The sequence below is a fragment of the Rhynchophorus ferrugineus genome, unplaced genomic scaffold (assembly GCF_030347505.1).
Source record: "Rhynchophorus ferrugineus isolate W39M unplaced genomic scaffold, kcgeb_rfMv2 rfM2, whole genome shotgun sequence".
In the NCBI taxonomy this organism is placed as follows: Eukaryota; Metazoa; Arthropoda; class Insecta; order Coleoptera; family Curculionidae; genus Rhynchophorus; species Rhynchophorus ferrugineus.
The window spans coordinates 74,939,329-74,964,789 of NW_027472581.1; the positions used below are offsets into that span (position 1 = coordinate 74,939,329).

The window sequence follows — 25,461 nt, forward strand, 5'->3', positions numbered from 1 at the left end:
ATTTGCATGTCTGCGAATAAAAATCCTAAATTTGTTGGAAATACTAAGTTAAAATCAGACCTCTTAAAGTAACATTATAAAAACGGCATATTTTTAAATTGTTAGAGAAAAAAAAGGTCATTTGATTTTTTCGAACCCTTCAGTCTAAGATGTTGCCGCTATACATTTTATTTCAATTGTCAAGGGTATTTAAATTCATTTTGTGTTAATTTATATGTGATTTATTTACCACTTATAAATTTGTATTAAGTAGTTTGTTTAATATCAGTACAATAAAAATAATACTTAGAATATATCATAAAATGTTAGTTGTTTATATTAAATCTAATTTTAAACATCTTTCCTGCATTATTGACAACGGTGTATACCAATTGGCGGATTTAGGCGGTACTTCAATGTAGTCTATTTCATTATCTGTTAATATATGGTGTCGCTCTATATATACAACTATGTTAATTCAATTTTTGAGTAAAAACTGTATTAAATTTTAGAATTTTCTGTTGTTATTGTTTAATAGTGCCTTCACAACAGGTAAGTAGAGAATTATTCCATTATATAATTGTTAATTAATTATGGACATTATATCTATCTTTCTCGTACATGCGACACTGAAAAATGGACAAAAATTCAAAATTTTTTGGGTATATATAACATACAGGTATACATAGGTGTTTTTTTTTTAATTTACAGGTGAAAGATAAAAAATAACAGCCTCATTCCTGTGTGCCCTCCTGGTTACACTAATGTGACTAATCAAACTGGATCATCCTACACATGGTCCACTTTATCATTGCTATCAGGACTTTAATAATTTGTATGATATGGTTTATGGCTTAGGTAACACCTACTAATTGACCATCCAGATTCAATTTCAGTACAGATTTAGCGCCGATTCAGTTCTAACAATTGTCAATCGGGCTTTACGCTATTCATTTTTCTTTCTGTGCTCTGGGTCAACGTCGAAACATATCCCAGTTGTTTTCTTTGGCAAAATGAGGTAAATTTCGTATCATTTCTTTAAATTAACTTTTAAATATATTTTTTTTGTTTCAGGACATTTTGTGCGCGTGGCGTGAGTGTTAAGTGTGTCGGTAGTGCATGGTCGAGCCCCCGGGAAACAAAAGGTCCGTCGAGGCCAATATCGTGAGATTAATAATTTTTGTAAGGACCGTCGTTAAAATCTTAAGCATCCGATATGCACGTTTCCGTTATACTGGGGAAGGACTGAATCATACAGGGCGATAGAACTTGGTACGGCAGGTACATTTCTGTTTGTTTTATATTTTATTGCAATTGTTCATATGTTTTTGATTTATTACAGATGGAAATCAGTGCGTGTCGCATCGCGGTTTCAGGCCAATCCAATGGCGATTTATGATGAATGAGCAACGATGTTTATCACTTGCTATGTCCATCGAAAATCGTCTCATTGCTGACATTTTAGAGCACTTCCTATGGAACAGTTGTTTCTTAAGATAGTAGCCGAAAAAGCCCCCAATGGATGAGGCCTGGAATGAACTTGTTCGGGTCCACAGCAGGATTACAGTCAACTTCGAGATGCCTCCAGGTAATATTTCTTCTTTTGTCCAATTCCAATAATATTTATGACATGCATTTTTCCTGTTGGAGAAAGGCTTGTGAGATTCATCATACTGAAATTTAAATTACTACTAGTTTGTAACACGTAATAAATTAGTTTTTTTCTATTGTTTCAGGTAAGTGCTTGACCATAACTTGACGTGAAACGCGATTACTGCGAATTATTTATAAAGTACAATATAAACTAGTGATGTTTATAGTGATTAATTATAGAAGAAGTATCAGGTAAACTAAATAAAATTACATACATACTTTCTTTCAAAAATGCTTCACGATGTGTTCAGATTTGTTTTAGGAACACGATTTGGAATTAGGTTTGGATAGGATTTGTTTTACTTTATGCTTTTAAAAGTATAGTAGGAGCAAGATTAAAACTGTCTGAAACAAGATATATTCGTGGTAAAAACTAGAACGTTTTACCTTTAGTATATATTTTATTGTTAATAGTTATACATTTTATAGTTATGTATATATTAATAATATGTATATATTAATTCTGTTAGCGGTTAAAAACCTAGATCTGCATTGAATTGGATATAGATTATATATACATCCTTAGTATAAAAAAACTTCTTGGCTATAACAAAAAGCATGTAAGTAAAGTTCTTATATTTAGTTACATTATGCCAGTATGTCAAATAATTAACAGTTTTTTACAGATTTTTCATCAGAGATTTTTTAGAGAGTAATCTGTTAATGTTATATGAATATGATGTCTATATTTTTCACTTTAAAATGTATTGTATTGTAGTGGTTAATTAATAAATTATGTTTTACACTATTTAGGTATTGACAGAAGCAATGATGAAGCACACCAAGAACCTACTTTATTCTAATATGAAACTTTTACAATAAGGTAAAAGATAAGTACCTAATATAATTTAATAACAGCTTTAATTTATAGCATCAATCAAATAAAAAATATTTTTGTAACCAGCAATATAGAAGAGAGACATGGAGATATAAGCAATCAAGCCCGGGGAATAGGTAATGAATATAAGGCAACATTTATTAGAACTGAAGATCACCAACTGGATGCCTTCAAAGTGAATTACATTCAGCTACAGGTAAAAGGAAATATATAACAATATTTATAACATTAATACATTAAAATTATAGTGCCCTCGCATTGAAATCAAATATGTATTTTAGTAATGTTTTTATTAACAGTCCCCCAGGTATTTCAGCATCCTTGTATTTTTCATCAAGGCTCTACTCATTCCTGGCTCTACTTTAGTATATACTAAGTTATTACTAATAAATTGTCACAACTTGCAATTATTGTATTAAATTTTGTTCATTTTATATAAACAACAATAATTATATATGAAGTATTATTTTAATAATTATATATTTTCTTATAATGTTTGTCCTCATAAAAGCACATAAAAATATGGGGAAGCTCGAAACAATATCAATTCAAATTTGGTTTTCAATGGTTTTTTTTTAACATTTAAAGTAAATCAATAATTTTCATGAAAAAAATCTTAACTTATTGAACTTACCTAATGTAACTAACGAAAACACATGAAAAAAAATATATTTATTGAGATACTTTGTAACATTCTTTATTTATATAAATATATTTATCCTTGTACGAAATATTACTTAGAGTAAAATAGTCCATTTCTTTGCCGTTGATATATGAAATATTTTCTGAATCAGGTGCTATATCCTTATCTAAAACTGCAAAACAGGAATAGTTATATATAGGAATAGCTATTCAACATGTTCATAATTAAAACGAATAATAGTAAATAAACTGTACTGGAGAACCAGGCTTTTTTAAACATCCGACAACATACAAATTAAATAATAGATAATAGGCTGTTTATTTTTTGATAACAAAAAGTAACCAAAGGTGTTTATTGATAGTTTAAGCCTTATAATTAAAATTAACTATAAAAAATCTCAATAATTTTTTAATCATTATTAATATATTACATTTATTATATATTATTAATATTTATATATTACATTTGCAGCGATGAAATATAAAAAAATACCAAATAAATGCTATATATAATGCAATTATTACCACAAATAACACTTACAAGTTAAAGTATATCGTCAAGTTACAAATGTTGGTACACATTTACCACCAATCCAAACAAACCCTTTCAAGCACAGCGAGTTAATTATTCTTGAATTTAATCCATAATTGGTCTTTTCTTGATGCGATATTCGGATCTGGTCACTATAATTGAAAATCCCCAAAATTAACAAAAGAAATATGTGATACTTCAATGACATTGTTTATTACTAGCTGAGTCTTAAGAATAAGATCGCTAAAAATCAATCAGTTGTCGCTTCTGATAACCTTCTTATATACTGTTCGTAAGGTTATTGATAAATTATATAAATAACTATATTATATGTCGCTTAAATAAAGAAATTATCTCGATAATTAGAATCTCAGTACGCATCTTAAAAACCTTGTTGTCGTTAATTATTAGTTCATTAAATTAGTTTTGGTAATGAATGAAATTACAGAACACTCTTTAAATTAAAGGATCTGTAATACCATTATTTAATCAAAAGCAGGTATCATCTAATTATACTACTCCATTATCAAAAACATCTAGTAATGAATTTTCTTTTATTTTATTTTAAATATACTAATTACTAATTTCGTTAGCTATATTGTTGAAATGAGAATTTATTGTTACCCTTTGATAAACTATCAAAACTACAAGTAATGGGCAAAAATTCAATATTTTATTTAGGATCTTCATATTAATTTATTGTACATTTAAAATTTAATTAAGTGGCTAATATAGTAAAGTGGCACTTTTTTAAATATTGTTACATCTATCTAGAACTAATACTAATGGTAACATTTCATTGATCTTACATTTAATTATATCAAGTTTATGTACAATATTATAACCTCAAACAAATAACACTATTTAAACATGATTAACACGGTATTTTAAAATATCTTTTATGTATTCATATCCATTATTTGACCTTATTACCAAAGGAAACAATAGAATCACAAAAACAACTAAATTCAGGACTACAATTTTTAAAACTAAACAAGCAACAATAGAAGCCTCAGATAAAATTTTCACAAATAAACAAAAGTGATGTAAAACCTAACTAATACTACACTCAAGTTCCCCTGTTTTTGGAACACAGTCCAAGTATAGTGCTACGGCTCGGGTAACATATGTCATTGTACCATAAGCTCCACTGGGTGCGCTGTCATAGAAATGTTGGCATATATAAGCAGCTCCACCGCAAAGTAACCCACCAGTATTTGTAGTTTCACGATGCTCCCGTGGTTTTGCGCAACACAGGGTGGCATCTCCATCACATTTTATCTGAAGGGACATTAAAAATATCGTTAATTTCTTTATATGAATTAAATTAAGCCAATTATTACAAATATAATAGATTTTTAAAATATCTATTAATAGAATCATTATTGTTCAATAGTGTTAACTAATAAAAAAGCTATAAGGAATACCAAACATAAAAATATGTATTATTCATTAAATTAAGAATAAAAAAATAAGACAATAGATATATCATTAACAAACATATTTAAATTAATAAGTTGTATACATGTACACATAGTGTATTCAAAGTTTTTTGTATATACGTCATCAAGATGTTTAATGTATTGCCTGCCACAATTTGTAAATTCGTTTTAGAATCAGACAACGTTTTCCTTTTTATTTTATTCTACTTAAAAAGAGACACAATGTTGTCTGATTAGTTCGAATACATAAACGAATGTGCCTGTCAAAGTCGTGCGGTTGTCAGACGTATGCAAAATTCTTGAAAGCAATAGTGATAAGAAGTTATCACTTCTCTATAGTTATAACTCTAACCTATAAACTATTATGGCTGTATAATTAACTGTTGTTTTTAGATGTACTATAATGTTAAAATAAATTATATTTGATAACATTTTTGTTCAATTATTTTATTTAGATTAGAGTTTAGTTGTATAATAAAGCCAAACTGAACTAAAACTCAGAGTTGATGCAGCAATATTGCGACGTTTTGATGTCACAAATTTAAATGATGTATGTACAAAATAACTTTGAACACACTATACATAAAATATCTAAACAATTTGAAATTTCTTCAAAATAATTTCCAATATAAAAAAGAACTACACTCACTTGATCTTCCAAAAACAATTCATTGGCGCGGTGTACCAGATACTCAATCTGAATAACACCACCCAGAAATGGAGCTACATTGTACTCAGCCGCCAGTGTAAGTACCATTAAAGCTTCTACGATTAACTGTCGATATTCAGGTTGAGGGATTGTATTCAATACAGTTTCCACTGCCAATGCAAACTTCAATTCACCTGGAGTCATTTCTTGGGTGAGACCTTGTGGCAACACCTTTCCAGCTATATCTATACCATGACACTATAAAAATAATAAAAGTGTTTAGCCTTATGCCTCTTTAGCTATATAGACAAAATCATATAACAAAAAATGTTCTAACCCTTTCAAGAACATGCCAAACTCTTGGATAAAAATCTCTAGGAACTCTATTTAACGCGCCATCTAGTCTTCGTCTGCGCAGCCATTGACCTTGTCTATCAGGTTCAATTAATTCATCAGTAGAATATTCAGCAACCAAACTAATATGGCTTTTCTGTTAAAACAAAAAAACGATTATTACTACCTAATAATAAGTAAAAAGGGTAATAGTTTTACCTTACTAATCCTTCCAGATTTGTTGCTGACAATGGAAAGGTTACCACGACCAACTAGAAAAATAATTGAAAATAGTCACGACAAACAAAAATTTAAATAAACCGTTGGAACCAATAACTGCACCTAATAGACTGGAGGAAAAATAATTTTGATTTTTTCTAATAGTTGACTTTAAAGCCGTATACTAAAAGAAACTTGATACTTAGGTTCCATATGAGAGTCAAAACAAATGAAAATTTAATAAACCGAGTTTCCATTTGTTGTCGTTGCTGAAACAAAACGACATTTAGCTAGTTTTGAAATTGTGTGATTATGAAAGGTGATTATAGTTTCGAAAAAGAAGCTTCACAAACAGTTACCCAGCCCATTTTGATGCAAAAAAATTATATTTGGTGGGATTGGAAAGGAAATGTCCGTGATGTGCCGCTACAACTTGGCCAAACCCTTAATTTTATTATCTGTTGTCAATACCTAATGCGAAGCAGGCCAATACATTGCGGCAACGTTAGACCATGCACATCTTCAATAACCGAGCGGGAAGTTTTAATGCATCCACCATATAAAAAGGACCTTCCCCCCTCCAACTATCGTTTGTCCAGATTTCTGCTCTTGAGAGTATAAAACTGGCTTCAAAAGAAGCTTGAGAAACTCACGTGGAAATTTTGGGCAAAACGGCATATATACTACATTGATTGCAATTTATATAAATAAAATGGCTTTGAAAAGATGAAATAAAAATCGAAACTACTTTTCCTCCACTATTATAATAAAACTTACCACTACTAATTACAAATTCTTTTCCACTAATAATATGATATAACAAATTCTTCATTTCAAATGGACTGAGATTAAGTAAATGCTCAGATGCCTCATCGCCATCGCATATTAATGTTCGGGATAATTCAGTGGCCATTACTTGAATGATTAAACCAATCCTAAGTCTCAGCATTTCCATAAATAATTGTGGCTCCGTACGGATAAACATGGCAAGATATACAAGAAGTTCTTGCGTTAACATTGCAGTACTATCATCTTGGCCATATGCTTCATGTATAAGAAGCCTACAAATTGAATAATTTAATCCATAATACATATAACATTAGATAATATCTCCAATTCGGGAACAAGGACTATAGTGAATGTAAATTTATCTAAAAATCTGATATAACATGATATAATGTACCTTAATTCACTTTCAGGCAAAGGGGCAGTAATAGTATGTTCATTATTTGGTGGCATACCAACAGTTATTTGTTTTTGACGAACTAATAAGTCAGTTACTGATTTTGCCAAATCTTCAACCCTCTTGCCCAACATTCCTGCTGTATGTCTAACTAAACCCCACATCTTTTGCTGACAAGCCTTTTCATAAAGGCCTAAAAACCAAAAACAGTAACAAAAATAAAAATACACTTCAAATGATTAACCTTTTAGTAAATCCCTAACAGTAACGACTTTTCCGTTGTCCAACATATCCGTATTTGAATCCAATCCTTTAGAAGCAACCAAATATTGTAGAATATCACCTTGTTCATCCAATGATTCGGACTCTCTCAGCATAGCAAATAACTCTTCGATCTAACAATCATATATTATGGTAGATTAAATATAAATGAGTTATTATAGTAGTGCAAAAGAAATGTTAAAATATACATTAATCAATACTATTTCTATTACTTAATCCTTACTAAAGTTGTGATATAAATATTTTATATTTCAGTAATTCAATCTATTGTTAAATAATATCTCTAACTGTTCATATTTAATGATTATATTAAAAAGCTATACAAATAGCTTTGATGGGGAAAGGGACTATTAGCAACTGACATTTCTTTTGCAACAATGATAACTCTTAAACAGTCCCATTATTACGTTAAGCAACGTAATATACCTCTAAAAATTGATATAAGTCTAAGTTTAGTTTCCACTTTTCATGACTTCTTAAAGAATTTATATTATTTATATCATTTAAACTATTCAATTGATATTATGTTAGAAAAACCACGTCATTATATATGTATTTTTTTAGTTTTTAAAGATAATACCTGTAAATATATTACAAATCCTGGGAAATATAAAATAACAAACTTACACATTCCAAGAGTTCCTTATTCGCCAGACATGTCTTGTCAAAAGCCAAAGGATGGATAAACATACCATTCTTCATGGCCACTAAATGCAACTAAATGAAGAATATTTCAGCAAAATTACATTTTACAATGTGTTAATAGTGAAATGTATCAGGTGGTTGCTTTCAGTGAAATTTATAAAAGACTATCCACTTTAGCCTGTTTTAAGAGTAACCCAAAAAAGTGCAACATATTAAAATTTTTATGAGATGACCATGAAATAAAAATAACTGGTATAGTTAATTTAATTATGTTATATAATGTTATTCATGATTTAACATAGTTTTAAATGGAGGTTATACCTCTTTTTCAATGATTTAAAATAGTATAGTTATAAGAGGTCCAAATCTTGCATAAATCAAAATTTAACCAACTAGTTACTATTTGTTTTCATATTGTTTTTGAGTTATTATGTCATGAAATTAATGGAAATTAATAAATGGACCCAAAGATTATGTTTTTAAATGTGTTGCTGCTGATAATATGGGACTTCTTAGTGTTTATTTAAAATACTGACCTCTGTATCTGCATACGTTTGGGTCTCATTTTGAGTTTTATGTCGTGCAATACTTATTACTGGCAATTCTCGCTTGACTTCAGACTGAACGTTTTCATTCTTCTCGGATGAAGGTGACTGTGGGCTCGAACTGTCGGTGACATCGGAAATATTCGATGAAAAGAATATAGATCCTCGTCGTTCTAAAGTTGCATTACTTTCCATACCCAATGTCTCAGCTGAAAATATGACGGGAATTAAAGCTATGCTTAAAGTTTGTATACCAAGAGATAAGAAAGAATACAACGCTTTCTTACCAATACCTTCGTAATGTCCAATTTCTAAATGAAGCGTGAAACGTACAATTGTTATTATAAATATACACATAACAAATGTTTTTATTATCAACCTCTATAAATGATCTCTAAGAAACACCAAACTTAAAAACATGTACTGTCATATAAATTATAATCTGATATGTTATAATTAATTATATTTAAGGAAATATTCTCGAATTTTGACAGGATATATGTTACCTTAACTAAAATTTAAATACTATGGTACTTACCATCTACATTAATTGATCTCGTTTTCTTAACTGCCCCTCTAACTGATACTCTCCTTCTCAATAGCCTGTTCCTATTCCTTGAAGCCGATGAAACCAAAAGCGTAGACTTTTGAGAGAGTGTTTTCATCAGATGCTCTTCTAAGTAGTGGTGAACTTGGGGATTTAACTCTACAAATATGCACTCTTACTCAAATATTCTTTCAACCATACAATAACATACTATCTGGCATTCCATCTTCATGACAACCTAGAAAGCTTAAATTTGTGATAGAGCTGGTGCTAAGGAAATCGTTAAGTTGTCCTAGGGTTACTCTTGTACCATTGATATATCCTGATTTGAGTTTCTTCATAGTAGTTATCATGGCCAGAGGCAACTTGCCATTTTCTAAAATATTTATAAAAGATAGTGCAAAATACAAACACATGTTGCATTCGCATCATTATAGCAAAGAACAAAGCATGCAACTAAATTTTACACCTTTAACTTTATTAGTTTAAAAATAACTTGCTTATTACTTTTAAAATTCATGCACCCTTTTAATATCCATATAAGTGATGAATCCATTTGGCTTACCAGTGAGAAGTTAAATCTTCTCAGTATCAGTAAATTAAAATATTTAATTTTTGAACTATAAACTAGCTAATAATAAAAAATCAAAAATACACACAGAGGGGATCATAATTCAAAAAAAATCCTTTGAGAATATTGAAAAACTGTTGATAAATCTTTGTTACATTAATGGCATTAATGGAATAGCCAATTAAATTAGATGACTACTACAATCCGTATTAGAGCCTAATTAATAACACACTAAATAGCTATATTTAATTTAACCCATTAGCTCTAATTATGTTGAGTTATTAAGCTGAAATAAATCTTAATTGAAATTAACCATATAAAAAATATAAGTAGTCTACTAGTTATATATCTTAATGCATGCAAAAAGTGAGACATACACCAGAATCTCCAAAACACATATAAAGGCAAGCAAATGATGGAAAAATCTATTTAATTTTTTCTTAAGGCTTAAATAATATATACCTAGGTGCAATCGACGACATAAGATTGTAACCAGGGGACGACCAAGCATATTTTGCCAACTTGACTTCAAAAAGTTTATCTCACTCTTGCATATATCAATCATAAGTTCATAATCAGATGCTATATAATTATGGGACATATCAGTAAACTAAAGCAAAATTGAAAGAAACTAAATAGAAAACCTATAATATAAATCGGTTATATATGTCATAACAATGAATAGATTCATAAGTCATTGATTTTAGTCAATGAACTATAGAAAAGTTAAAGTCAAAGTTAAACTAAGTTATACAACTGGAAGGTCTCTGTCGTAGTAGAATTAAATACTTTAAAAAATATAAGTTAATGACATAATAATTTTTTATCATTATTTAATTCAAATAGTACATTATTAATTTTTATGAAGTAATCGAAATCGAAATTAAGTATCTAAAATTGCAGATAATTGCCCTCAAAGTTTACATAAAAAATGTGATCCGTACACAGTGTTTCTTTCATTTCATTTTAACATTGATCTGTCTCTAGTGAAAAAATCTATAGACAATATATTATATAAATTCAAGTATAAAATAAGGTTATACAAATCAGATGTTTAATTCAAATTATAATGAAAATATGAGCCTATTCACTGTTGTATGTTTCAATTATATAAGTAATAAATATCATATACAGAAAACTAAAACTTATACTGATATAATAATGAACTAAACTTATAAAAAAAGAAATTTAAAAAATTATATTGTAAAAATAAAGTAATATAAGTATTCTATTTTACCTGTGGAGTAAATGCAAATATTTTGTCTCCAAGTGAGTATAGTTTGCTAGTACTTAAAATGCCAACATCCCTTGATTTTCTGCCTGTAAGACCCAGTTTCTTATTTCTTCCTAAATATGTATAAAGGTGTGATAATACTCTGGCTGGTTGAACCTGTAATAATCCATTCATGATGGGTAATTTTTCAATCACAATTCTTGATTTATTATACTAATTCACCTAATATTATACTATATTTAATTGTATAAATATTTATATTTTAACTGCAATAAAAAAATAATGCATACTAATAAGTATTGTAACTTGTTATAACCAAATTATTTTAATATTAAATGCTGATGAATTTTATTCACATTAAACTATTTGATTTTTTACTGACTAAACTACTACTTAAAGTGAGTCTTGAACCACAGACCTTGGCCAATGATCTGACGACAGTAACTATGATTATTCTATATCAAAATTTATGCTCTTGCCTAAAGAAATATTCATACCCAAATCTGAAGTCATATCAGCAAGTCTTGGCAATGAATCTAACTATTTAGCCGCATCACCAATAGATCAACTAACTTAAAAACAATATAAATTTTTATGGTAATATCTTGGAAATAATGCTGCAGTATGCTGCTGATTACTTTTGTAATTTTATAATGTATTGTAAAAAGAAAATCACTTTACCTCAATAGGTGCCACTTCTGCAACTGTTTGTACCAGGATATCATGTTCTGCCAATTTATTTTGAATTTCTACATCTTCAGCTAATATCACTACTTGTACTACTACATCAGGCTTTTTTTCTGTACATAATCGCCTGTTTAGTGGATCAAGCTCTCCAGGTGCCAAGAAATTCTAAATTTTTCAGTTATTTGTTTACGCATAGTTACTTTTATAAATTTATATTTTACCTCTTGCAATAGTTTCCCAATTATATAAAGTGATTGGGCCCATAAAAATGGACTCTGACCTAATGGTATTCTATATTGTGTACCAGGTTCTTTATATTCTGCAGCAACTAGCTCTGCAGGTACAGCATATAATTCAGGAACCAATTTTATACCATCTTCTGTCCTAATCATTATCTACAATAGACATTATAAACTCAGTAATTTTCCTAACATAATTTACATTATGAAATAATCAAATAAATTAGTAAATTAAGAATTACCTCTTCTAATTGTTCAGTATATTCTAAAGCTGCATTCCTGTTGCCCATAAATAAAGCATCCAATATTAAATAACAATAAAACATTGGCCATTCACATTCAATATTTTCAAACATTCTTAATTCCCATGGTTCATAATACAGTCTATTAGGATCCTAAAATTAATCAATATGAGTGATTGTTTTACAAGTATATTAGAAGGGTATGTACTTCTTTTGGTGTCTTATAACCATCTCTCAAGAATCTTTTACATCCATATTTGCCTAAAAGCTTCTCAATAATAGAGTCTTTGGTGAAATTTCTTAAACCTGGATCATCCACAGCAAATGCTGGGAATCCAATAACAGATAATAACCCACTATCAATTTCTTTTGAACTGGATTCCCTTGGTAACATTGACTACAAAATAATAATACCATTACATCTGTAGGTTTATTTTAAAGAGATTAATTTTACCTGTAAAACTGCTTGACATTTTTGTGCTTCGTCAGTCAATACGTGAATAACACTGTAAGGTCCTCCTCTGGCACCAAATAAATCTAATTCATTCATTGCTTCCAAAGCAGCCTTAGCCATTCCAATGGAACTTGCATTTAATTCTGGTAATCCATGATTTGATTTATCACCTCTCTCCCATATACCATAATCAGGAGTACAGTAGGCACATTCTATGTAGAAAACTAAATTCTGTATGAAGGCTACTTCATCTAAATTAAATACTATCTAAAACTTAAATTTAGTAATTAAACTTATATGTTTTTGTTAAATATATCACCTGAAGACCTGAAGCTGTCATCTGAGCTAAAACCAACAAGTACAAGGAAATTGCATCTAATTGTAAATGGCCCCACTCATTATCTCCTACAACTATCTGACCTGTTTCTGAACAATACTTTGCATGTAATGAATCTAATGGATTCTGTGTTTGTTTAAATCTGCCAAAAGCAATATATAATAGATATATGAAATATTACTAAATTAATTTGATCTTACCTCTCTACCTTCTCTTTTTGTTGCATCATAGCCATTAATAATCCCCTCATTAGTTTAACACAGGACTGTTCTAGCTCATAGGTTTTAGCACGATCCTCATCTTGATCAGCCATTTTCTTATAAGCCATAGAGAGGCCCCACACGGACATAACGCAATATACATTATTCCTTATCCAGGCGTGATTATTTGTATCACTTAATGGAAACAAACCTGTTACTGGATTTTGTTTGGACATTATAATTTTATGAACTATACGCTGGTAATAATCCAGACGTACTCCAGAATTACTCCTGCTTCTCATGTTTGTCTCTTATTATTAATTACTGAAACTGTTATTTAATTCGACTTAACCAATTTAGATAGTTGCAATGACGTTCAATGACAAAACCAACATATTTATTATTCGGATAACCTAAAAACTAAACCAGATATTTCTGTTTATTATTTTGGGATAGTATGATATAATTGGTTGCCTATACCGAAATATTTGTAGACTAAAAAAATATAATTAACTTGATTGTAGCATATTAATTATATTTTATTTCATATGAATATGCCGGTTTTTTGCGTTGTTTTTACATCATATCATACTCAATATATTATAAAGCTTAAATGTAATTATATAGTTTAGAATTGTATTTAAATTAACAAATGTATATAAGTTTTGTTTGTTTGTCTCAAGACTTTGATTCTTAAATAATCAACTTTAAATGCAAACAATTTGTTTATTTTTCTGATAATGAACTCAATAACTTTTGATCAAAACTGAATATAGAATTTAAACGCGTTCAATGCGTAAAAAAGAAATTATTGTCGTCAATAATATAATAAATACAAGAAATTAATGCAAAAATGGAAATTATTCAGTAAGAGTAACCAGGTGTTAGAAGTACAATCAGAAGAGAAATCTGCACATTACTGAACATTTATTATCCGACATATGGTAAAACATTTGTTAAGTTGAATTAAGGATTCAGAAAGTGTTTATACACCTCTATATATAGTATAATCTAAAGTATTTTCCATAAAATAATAATAAGTAATAAAAGGAATTTAAAATAGAAAGAATTATAGTAATAGGATATTTTAATAGTTTAATTATAATAACTTATTTGTAAGCGAATATTATTAAATAAAATATATTAGTATAAAAATAATATAATAAATATTTAATATTAACAAGAAATTTTGACTAGAAAATTTGAATATTAATAATAAATACAGTGTTTTTAACTAGCAAAAATTATATTTTAGTTTATAAATCTTAGCTATCATAATAATTTGCATTTGCATTCCAATAATAATTTTTACGAAATAGAGGTAAGCGGAGTTTTGAATAAAAGAAGAGTATATTATTTATTTATAATTAACTGGAAACTTCTTCCTTAATGATATTTAAATGATGGTTCATTTGACGAAAAATTAATACTCCTTAAAATTTACTAGATAGTTGCTGGTTTATTTAATAGTGCAAGTAATATAATTATTATTAATATTCATAGTCTCTTTACATTGTACTTTCAGTCTTATAAAGTAGCCAAAAACACTGGATTTTTATTCAGAAAATGATATCATTTTTTTTTAATATCGGTAGGCCAGGGCGAAGTTCATTTTTAACATGGAATTTTCTCAAACGAAAACAAGCAAATTATTTGTGATACTAGCGTTTATTTAGATTATTAAACTCATCGCTATAAACACCACACAATTTTCTGAGCTATGAGTCTAGTCCGCCTTGTCACTAATCCTTTTCTGATATAATACATTTATGCTAACAATGAACGTCCGAAGCAACTAAGTCAGGCCAGTAGGGCTGCTGAAAAAACTTTAAAATCGCTAATAATCATAATGAACAACTGCACGATTTACTATTTTTCTGATCATAGTACTGTGAATGGTATAAAGAATTCTACAAAAGCTAAGAAGTTCTAGTTCAGTCAATTCAGTAAATCCTCTAAATTTCTTCTCTTTCTAACTAACATTAAAGTGTTATGAAAAACAGAAATATAAATAAAATTAAGAAGGTCTTATACGAATATCGTATTCTGAGGATTAGAGAGTCGATTCAAGAGCATGGTTTAAGTTTATTTAAAATTAAATATAACTGAAAGCTATAATGTTCACTTCGTAGAAGACTTTTTGAATCATTCAAGGCTATAAAATTTATTGATTATGAAAAATCATCCTATGAGAAATGAATAGTATTCAGATCAAGCTGATATTGTGCTAACGGGTCAATTGAAAAGTCCCCGGCCTGACACATAGATGGCATGGCAATCCATATGTTTTTTAGTTTGCTCTAATCCTCAGAAGATGCGTGTATAAATTTGACAGTTGTCTGATCATTAGTTTGTGAATTATAGCATTTTGAGTGAAGCAACCTTTGTTATTGTAAAACATGGATAAAAAGGAATTTCGCGTGTTAATAAAATATTGCTTTTTGTAGGGAAAAATACAGTTGAAACAAAACTTGGCTTGATGCCCAGTTTCCAGACACTGCCCCAGGAAAATCATTCATGTTTTGAAGAACCAAAATGATGGTGAGGAGTAGGCTATTGCCCAAAGAACACAAAAACTTCCATTAAATATTTGTTATCGACAAAAGGTTAATCTTTGGAACAGGAACATACGAATGGCGCACAACGCTGGACAGAAGAAAATTAACGCAATAAAAAATTATTCAGTAATAACTATTGTGTCAATTGTTCGAAAAGTATTAATAGCAATTATGCAAATAAGACTTGGACAAGTTATAGTGGGATTGGACCCAATCGTGACTGTGTAGATAAAATTTTGTCAGTTTATGGAGGAATGTATAAGATGTAAATGGCGGGCAATTGTTGTTTTTATTAATATTTGCTCTTATTTTCTTTGTATACAGTGGCCCTCAATTTAGACAGTTTTAGAAGCTATAGTATTATATCCAATAAAACATCCAACGTTATCAAAATGTATGACATCAGTACGACACAATTTTATCGCATCAAATTGGACATTTAGTTTATAACGTTTGCCGATTTATAACCTCTAATTATTATGAATAACATTTTGATTGGCAGTGTATTTGACTTGCATTGGCTATTTTATTGCAAAGTTTAGGTGCATTCAGTACGAATTGATATGTCAAATTCACTTCAATCGGTTTTCGTTAAGAAGATCAACTCTGTACTGATTTTTAACATAGCAGGTCAATTGAAAAATCCCCGGCCTGACACATAGATGGGGCTACTAGAATTAAATCCATATGTTTTTTTTAGTTAGTCCTAGCTCTCAAAAGATGTGTGTATAAATTTGACAGCTGCCGGATTATTAGTTTGTAAATTATAGCATTTTGAGTGAAGTAACTTTTGTTGTTGTGAAAAAAAATGTATAAAAAGGAATTTCGCGCGTTGATAAAAGATTGCTTTTTGTGGGGAAAAATACAGTTGAAACAAAAAGTTGGCTTGATGCCCAGTTTCCAGACACTGCCCCAGGAAAATCAACCATCAAGGATTGGTATGCTAAGTTTAGACGTGGTGAAATGAGCACCGAAGACGATGAACGCAGTAGACGCCCAAAGGTGCTTGTTACCGACAAAAAGATATCAACTGAACGTGTAGATCATATCATTCACGAATATTTGGGTATGAGAAAGCTCTGTGCAAAGTGGGTGCCGCGCCAGCTCACTTTTGACCAAAAACAACGACGAGTTGATGATTCGGAGCAGTGTTGAATATGATCAATCTTAAAAAATCCGAGCTTTTGCATCGATATGTGACAATGGATAAAAAGTGGCTCCATCATTTCACTCCGAAGTTCAATCGACAGTCATCCAAGTGGACTGCACACAATGAACCCGCTCCAAAGCGTGGGAAAACACAACAGTCGGCTGTCGAGGTTATGACGTATGTATTTTGGGATGCGCATGGAATAATTTTCATTGATTATTTTGAAAATGGAAGGACCATCAGCAGAGACTATTACATAGCATTATTGGACCGTTTGTAGGACAAAATCGCCGAAAAACGGCCGCATTTAAAAAAAAATAAAATGCTGCTTCACCAAGACAATGCACCGTGTCACAAGTCAGTGAAAACGATGGCAAGCATCCCTGAATTGGGCGTTGAATTGCTTCTTCATCCGCCGTATTCTCCAGATCTGGCTCCCAGCTACTATTTACTGTTGTACTGGGAAGAAATTTTCGTCGAATGAAAAGGTGATCGCCGAAATGGAGGCCTATTTTGAATCAAAGGAAAAATCGTACTACAAAAATGGTATCGAAATGTTGGAGGGTCGCTATAATCAGTGTATCACGCTTGAAGGGAGTTATGTTGAATAAAAAATAATAATTTTGCCAAAAAATGTGTTTTCAATTTTCAATTAACCTATTATCAGTGGAGTAAATTATGTGAAAATATTATGACAAAATGACAATTATAATAAAACATATGTGACATTCAATATGATGTTATGAACTTTTATAATTATAGGGCTATATTCGTTGATACAGTAGTTGATTCTTCAGGTTTATAATTGGTTTTATAGTGTCATATGGGTTGAGATTTATTTAAAAAAAAACACCAAAATATTAACAACGGTCGGGTCCCTTACTATTGTTAATCTCAATAAAATCCTGTTAGGACAATTACCGGGGTTCAAGTACCTGGCTGAAGTAATAAGCTAAAGCGATCAAACTGTTTCTTCGATTTCTCTAAGATGGTGCGCGTGAAAAAGAGAAAATATCAGCCTATTCTAATTTATGAAAAATGGTGTTACTGCCTCACTACAGGCTTCATTTTTCAGCATGTGTCTTTTCTTTTAAGTCTGAACATAAATATTTTACAGTGCTTTGAAAATGTTTGAATTTGTACTGTGAATATTGGTTCTGGATAACCGATAATGGGAATCGGAAGTGTTAACCCACTTCTTATGAAGATGCCAAAAAATGGGTTGATTCGTGGATAGCCTCAAAAGGTAAATCGTTCTTTCGAGATGAAATCTGCAAACTGCCTGAAAGATGTGAAAAAGTAGAAGCTATCGATGGGCAGTACTTTGAATAAAATACATCGTACCGATTTTTCACACTAAACATTTAAATTAAAAGAATACTTTGAAACTAATTTATAGGCATATCCATTACAACTCTTATCTATAAAAATTCAAAGTATATCTATTACAATCAAAATTTAGCTCTTTTGAACACTTATTTTTTCAGTTCTTCTATATGTATGAGACAATGGACAATTACAAAGATTATATTAGAGCATGAGAAACAAATCCAAAGATACAGATTACAGTTAGTTTGAATATGTTTGTCGAATGAAAGACAAACTAATTTCTTACAGATTTCCAAAGCGAAATCAATCTTTTGAATAGAAGACTCTACGAATAGCTTTAAAAAGGACACGGATCAAGATTATAGATCATAGCCAATTGCAATCGATCGTCACCAGTAATGGTGAAAAATATCGAAAATATTGTTGAATTTTCTCAGATGCTCACCTCGACTTCCGGCTACAGATGAATGATGACTGAAAAAAGGCCAAAAATTGAAAAAAGAAGCGAGAACTTTTAAATATTGTACATTCAATTATTACTATGTATTAGTTATTGTTCTAGGAAAGAGTAATATATAACAATATAAATAAAGTTCTAATGTAACAAAGCAAACATAAAATTAATAAATTATTCATTCATTACTCAGTGCAAATCTTATAATGTAAATTCTGTAATAGTTTGTATTTGTAATAGTATTTGAAGTATATGTATATATTATTAATTATAATCAATAATTTTTAGTACTGTACTAATCCGTCTAACATATCGTTTCCCTTAATAACATCATGGCGCGTATCCTCCTTTTTTCGAGAGCACTGCCAATTAATGTTAAAGATAATTCATCTAAGATGTTTATTTGTATGGCATGTCTTATATTCTCCGGCATGCGCAAGCCTTGTCGAGAGTGCCCACTGTAAAATATCTTGTATAGTTTTTGGAAGTTTGCATCCCCATTGACTGCATAACATAACACCATTTTATAATGTTCAGACACGTAGTTTTGGTGATAATAATTATCCATTTAAGAGGATATAGCCAGAGAATAACAGCAGATCCGAAAAAAATTGAAGAAACTATTAAAAGCATTCAAAATGAAACTTTAGAACTGTAAGTAATTTCTGTAATTATTAATAAAAAAACAGTAATGTAGTTTAGTATAGGTGATAGATATATACAATAGCATAACATATCATTTTATAAATTAGTATGAAATAATAAAATATAATTAGACGGGTGTTTTCGCGTAATTCTTAATGTTCTGGTTCGTCAGACCGGACCGCTGATGCTGCCTGGATTCTTGGCGCCAAAGCGTCTCTTTATTATTGATTTTAGCGGTTTTCTATCTCTCAGATACATGTAATTTTCTTATGCGACTTTTCAAAGTTGCCTTTTATTTTGTGTATTTAATGATAGGTACAAGTTTTCAAAATATTTGTACTCACTATAACATTTTTATATCATCACATGGCCGTAATGATATTGTAGTAAAAGAACGGACCACTAATTATATTATAAAAATATTAGAAATTAGTTTCCTTCATTTTATAATATAACATATTAAAACTTGAGTGATTCTGTTAATATTAAGTGAGTGATCAATGAATAACTCTTTTAAAACTTAATTTTCTCGATCGTCAAACATAATTTCACCATTTTTTGTATAAACCAGACATTTGTTCGTTTATACAATGAAATGAAACTTGAATGTATTCAAAGTATACATCATCTGGAGTTAATGTGGATTTTAATAAATAAAAGTGATGGTTTAGAATCACTTTATCAATAACCGATTTCTGTTTTTTCATTAATATTCTTTCAAAAAAATTAATTTTGCTTCTTTTTTGAATGTCATTTTCCTTGGAATATATGATCAACCACATAATTTTCCCGGTCAAACTACCATTCGTTAAAAATCCTTTATACTGTTTTTTATAGATGTTTACTTTGCCATTTACTGAATTGTCTTTAGCTTTTTCAATCCAAAACTCTTGAATTTCTGTAACCTCATTTGGTATCGTTTTATCTGTAATTATCTAAAATGACATTTTTTTGAGCCTGGCGATAATCTGTTATAATGGATTGATTGATTGATGGATATTGTGGCTTAAAATATCTCAAACGCGTTAGCATTTGTTGGAAACTGTGTATGTAAAACTAAGAAATATACACAAAAAATTAGGAAGCTAGAGTTTCTGTATATTACACGTTCTAAACGAAAACAAACATTCATAATAAGATATTAACGATTAATTGATTGAACAGTATGGTGTAGAAGGTGTAAAAACTGACATAAAACATAACAAACTAATAAATGAATAATTTAATTGAAATTAATTGATACATAATTAATTAAATAAATAAAGTTGTGTATAGATTATAACAAAAGCCAATACAAAATACAGTTAAATTTGGAGAAATAAAATAATTTATATTATAATAATTTTGTGGTAACCAAACACTCTCCAGTGAATCAGAATGAATCCATATATGCTTTTAATAGTTAATAAGTTGCGGCAATTAGTTAAAAATCAGTACGAAATAGACATAGGTTCGTTACAGTACAGATGTAGAAATATTTCAGTTTAATATATGAGGAAGGAGTAAGTAATTAGTACTGTCCAAGTAGTAATCTGTTCAGCTTTGTTTGTATGCATTTATATCCTAGATAGTTAGTAGGAGAAAGCATGCCTTCCTTGATGCTCCAAAACTTACTATCCTCCTCTAACATGCCTCATTAAAGCTACTACCCACTAGTGAATGTGAACAAATGGTATTATCAATGTTCTGCAGAGATTTTCAAGAGTCGAGCCATATAAGTCAACTATTTTAGAATGGCTATTGAGGGAAATATCTCAAAAGATAGACTAGTAGAAACAAAGATTAGTTTGAATAGCTTATTATGAAAACTATAATGCATTACACTCCCTACCCATATAGGGGATTTAGGTAGTTGTATGGATGTCTTCTGAAATGCCAGAGAGCTCAGATTTGTTGTATATTTGTTAATGTTAATGATGTTAATGTCCAAATTATATTCATACGAAGAAAATTCAAAAGCGGCTCAGCAGGGAAAAGCATCAATTGTATGTATACTTGAGTAATATACTTGTTTTGTGCTGTGCCGTTTAGGAGTCTGTAACTACGGATTGGCCACTAGTCCGGGCAATACTTCTAGTCTTCTAATAGTCTAGTCTCAACTTTCAAAATTTACATGATTCAGTAGATGATGAGCATTACATGCATAAGACTATATTTACATGCCAAAGAATCCCTTTTTAGGGAATATTATACAGTACATAGTTATTAAAATAAGATAATTTTAATATATTATAGAATATAGGTTAGTCAGTGATCTCCGTCGTTAATTCAAGCTCACATTTAGTCTAAAAAAGCGTAAAAGATTAACTGGACTAAACCCTTATGCATGTATTGTATACATTTTTTAATAATCACTACATAGTATAAAACAAAGTCGCCTTTTCTGTCCCTATATCCCTATGTGCGCTTAAATCTTTAAAACTACGCAACGGATTTTGATGCGGTTTTTTTCAATAGATAGAGTGATTCAAGGAAGGTTTATATATATAATACATGCATAATATACTAAGGCAACATTGCTAATTTTTTTAGGCTTATTTAGCAATTAGCAAAAACGCTGCCTAACCCTACGAGATCAAATTAATGTACTACAGTATTGTACACCATAAAAAGGTCTACAAAAAAGTCCGCGATGGTATATGTTTATCTTTTAGGGATAACCCACATTAACCATTTTTATTGTTTACTTTTTACGTGAGAAAATGGCTTATTTACAAAGCTATTTTAAGCAATACGGCATTAATCCTTATCGAATTAAGTACCTTAAATACAGTGTGCAATTAATATAGATCAATATGGTTCCTTATAGCATGTAAATTAAACAAATATTTTCGGAGATATTACAAATTTAAAATTTGCGTTTAAAAATGTGCAATGTAATAAAAATTGTATGAATTTAGATATTCCAAAGATAGCAGGAAATCTTCATAGTAAGTATAGGGGAAGAGGAATTGTTTTACTCCAAATTTAATGCGTGCAGACCAAGGGCAGTAATGAATGAACCAAAAATACTGGATCGATTTTAATCATGTTTTCATTGAGTGACATAGGCATATATATTTTATGCCCGTGCAAAGTCGGAGCGGGCCGCTATGTTTTTATATACAACGTTCATATTTTTTCTGTAGTGTATTTAATTTAGTATCAGCATTGCACCCGTGCGAAGCCGGGGCGGGTCGCTAGTTAATTAGATAATTATGTTAATTTTTTATTTAATTGTTAGAAAATTGGAAGTAAAATTAATCACCTTCTTGGGTCATTTTTCGTCATATTTTCGTCATAATTCAAAAGGTGTCTTGTTTTTCTTGGTGGCATAGACTTTTGTTTTGTGGTAATATACTTTCATTCCGTAAATATTATTTGTGATTTATTTTTGTATAATAGTGTAGAAATATGGTCGAACGAAATAGGTGAACGTCTGACGGATTTAAGCGTAACTATGTCCAGAGAAGATGAAGTTAGAAAGGTATAATTTTTTAAAGTCCTTACCGTTTCCTCAAGCCTTTTCTAAATTTCTTTTTAGAGTTTTAAAAGTCTTGAAAATCATTTATATACCATTAATGGGATTTCACTAATAGAAACTGTTGCCAACCGTATTAGAACATTTATGCAAGATAAAATTGATGCTGTTAAGGTAAGTATCCCTTTAACTATAAATAGATAGCAATAAATTAGAGAAAACACATTCATATTTTAATTTAATATGTTTTATTTTTAGAAAATAGCAGATTATGCTGAATTTTTATCATACTACCGAAACACTGACAAAAAATACCAGTCGGATTCTCTGAAGTACTTTTTTTACGATACGGATGAAATTCAACACACAGACAAGAACTTTACGAGAACTCAAGAGTTAACCGAGGACGTATTTCTGGTAATAATAATTAATAAGTAATAATATGAATAATAGGAATAAAATGAATTAATATTATAAAGCTATAATTCGCTAGTATTTTAAACCATTGGTTACCTCTTTGAGTTGCTTGGGTCGTCCGTCTATCTGTCGAGGAAACTAAACAAAATCCATTAATTTCAAAAATATTTGGCTTCACTAAGATTGGCACAGGTATATCCACTGGATAGCTTGTTAAAACAGTATTTCTTATATAGACATGACCTGATATCATCTAATGATTATATATATATATATATATATATATATATATATATATATATATATATATATATATATATATATATATATATATATATATATATATATATATATATTTAAATTTATAAATCTGTTTAACTGAGATATAATAAACATTTTAGAAATTTATCATTTTCAGATGGAATGTCATTGGTGGTGTCATCAAAAAGATCTGAAAGAATTACACAACAATATTTTTACTAAAGAACGCTTGAAAGATTTATTTGGTAAACGGACAACCTACGAAAATGAAGAGTTTTCTTGTGACTGTGATAACTTGATGGACCTAGTAAGAAGTACTGAGTCGTATCAGAACTTACCAATGGAGGAAGATGTGAGATTTAGCGATAAAATTAATTTAAACGTTAGTGTCATCAAAGTAGCTACAAATATTTATGAAAGAGGCAAGTAGTTAATTTTTAACTTCATTTAATTTAACCAAAAATATTTAAAAATAGATAGTAATCAATAATTTTTTCAGATAAATCTGTATTAGGTGGGATTAAATGGTCGGAACCATTGGACTTAATTTTCAAACAGAATTTTTTGAAAGATCAAGAACTTACTTGGCAATACTTTGCTAGTCCATTAGGATTTATGCGGCATTACCCAGGTATTCATATATTTTCTTCACCGGATATCGATTTTTTCAATTTCTATTCAAAATGTATACTAAATACATGCTAGATTTACTGTTAAATGGAGAGAGAGAGAGAAACCTTTAATAATTAGCTAAAATTAAAACCTCAGGTATAAAAGATGTGCAACACTAAATAAGTTGGTTTTCTTAGGAATATAATGAAATAACTCTTGCCAATAAATTCACTATTCGTGTACAAGTCATACATTTTTCATTTCTGATATTCATTTTGTTTAACTAGTTTCTGTTACTTTCATTTTCTATCCCCAGATCTTTAAATGAGTTTACTTTGTCAATTTATGTTTTTTTGCGATCTACGCTAACGACACTGCCGTCCTGTTAGTGTTCTGATCAAAAAATGCTTCATTCCAACTTCAATACCATCCAAATAAAATAGCTAAATGGTTTAACCAATGGAGAATAAAAGCAAACCAAACCAAAAAAAGCAAAAAAGTTCACTCATGTTACATGTTACAATGTGAAGAGAACCTTGTCCGTTCGAATTTACTTGGTTTGTACATTAACTTACTCATTACAGCAAACTCCATTTGCATTGATTGGCAGGTTGCAACTCCTGCTTAAGCAATGAAGCATACAAGGCCATCATTAAGTTAATCTAGATATATGATATTCTGCTATAGGGCACAGTAAAGGGCTCAATATTCCTCAAACCAAGAGCCACAGGTTCTCAATATCAGAACAATGAAGGAGAGATGCAATTGCACATGCATGATTAAATCAGCACAACATAAAATATCAGAGGAATATTGCAAAACATGCAAAAGTATTGGTACTGGCTGTGACTAAAGTAGGAAAACAACAGCACTCGAGGTTAAAGAGAAGTCACATCCCCAGTCTCAACAACAGATTCATTTAGAGGGATCAGAGCTGCGCCCACAGATGGAAACTTTTTCATAAAAAATGCAGCCAATAAGTTAAAAGATAGTGGTTTGGCAAAAAAAAGTTATGGCAAACAAAAATTTGAACACAAATTAAAATTTCTGAAATTTAGTATCAATCTTTTTATTCTCAATAACTATAGGTTTAACTTGAGATGAATGCTCCTATAGTTTAGC

At 29.8% G+C, this 25,461-nt stretch overlaps 2 protein-coding genes and 1 long non-coding RNA gene across 4 annotated transcripts in view; 1 reads left to right on the forward strand and 2 right to left on the reverse strand.

Annotated features, from left to right (window-relative positions):
• Positions 1 to 2,586: 2,586 nt before the first annotated feature.
• LOC143190475 (voltage-dependent calcium channel subunit alpha-2/delta-3) overlaps positions 2,587 to 25,461 on the forward strand; it is a 43,185-nt gene continuing 20,310 nt past the window's right edge. The window contains exons 1-6 of the mRNA XM_076394780.1: positions 2,587 to 2,666; positions 22,974 to 23,055; positions 23,113 to 23,223; positions 23,308 to 23,466; positions 23,885 to 24,149; positions 24,227 to 24,358. Of these exons, the coding sequence (XP_076250895.1) occupies positions 23,029 to 23,055; positions 23,113 to 23,223; positions 23,308 to 23,466; positions 23,885 to 24,149; positions 24,227 to 24,358 (694 nt within the window). The 5' untranslated portion in view covers positions 2,587 to 2,666; positions 22,974 to 23,028. The remainder of the gene's footprint in view (positions 2,667 to 22,973; positions 23,056 to 23,112; positions 23,224 to 23,307; positions 23,467 to 23,884; positions 24,150 to 24,226; positions 24,359 to 25,461) is intronic.
• On the reverse strand, positions 3,131 to 3,889 carry LOC143190477 (uncharacterized). The gene is made up of 2 exons (XR_013004250.1): positions 3,654 to 3,889; positions 3,131 to 3,285 (listed from the first exon to the last, which is right to left on the reverse strand). It is a non-coding gene; the product is annotated as an uncharacterized LOC143190477 (long non-coding RNA).
• Positions 4,316 to 13,870, reverse strand: LOC143190474 (putative phosphorylase b kinase regulatory subunit alpha). 2 transcript variants are annotated; one of them, XM_076394777.1, is made up of 20 exons: positions 13,454 to 13,868; positions 13,236 to 13,395; positions 12,917 to 13,183; positions 12,671 to 12,859; positions 12,463 to 12,615; positions 12,203 to 12,376; positions 11,976 to 12,146; positions 11,298 to 11,450; positions 10,523 to 10,670; positions 9,701 to 9,865; positions 9,481 to 9,648; positions 8,934 to 9,151; positions 8,380 to 8,469; positions 7,715 to 7,865; positions 7,471 to 7,663; positions 7,065 to 7,348; positions 6,288 to 6,340; positions 6,073 to 6,225; positions 5,736 to 5,993; positions 4,316 to 4,925 (listed from the first exon to the last, which is right to left on the reverse strand). In XM_076394777.1, the coding sequence occupies exons 1-20, from the start codon at positions 13,753 to 13,755 to the stop codon at positions 4,698 to 4,700; spliced, it is 3,678 nt and encodes a 1,225-aa protein (XP_076250892.1). In that variant the 5' UTR covers positions 13,756 to 13,868; the 3' UTR covers positions 4,316 to 4,697. The 2 variants fall into 2 exon arrangements, with proteins under 2 accessions (XP_076250892.1, XP_076250893.1); XM_076394778.1 differs by lacking the exon at positions 8,380 to 8,469 and having other exon boundaries at positions 13,454 to 13,870.

What these genes read in the sequence shown, in the direction of transcription:
- LOC143190474 (XM_076394777.1), bottom strand. Translation starts at nt 13,755, where the DNA reads ATGAGAAGCAGGAGTAATTCTGGAGTACGTCTGGATTATTACCAGCGT. An exon ending in AATCTGGAAGGATTAGTAAG is followed by an intron (nt 6,226 to 6,287) that starts GTAAAACTATTA and finishes TTGTTTTAACAG; the next exon opens with AAAAGCCATATTAGTTTGGT. An exon ending in AATTGTTTTTGGAAGATCAA is followed by an intron (nt 4,926 to 5,735) that starts GTGAGTGTAGTT and finishes ATGTCCCTTCAG; the next exon opens with ATAAAATGTGATGGAGATGC.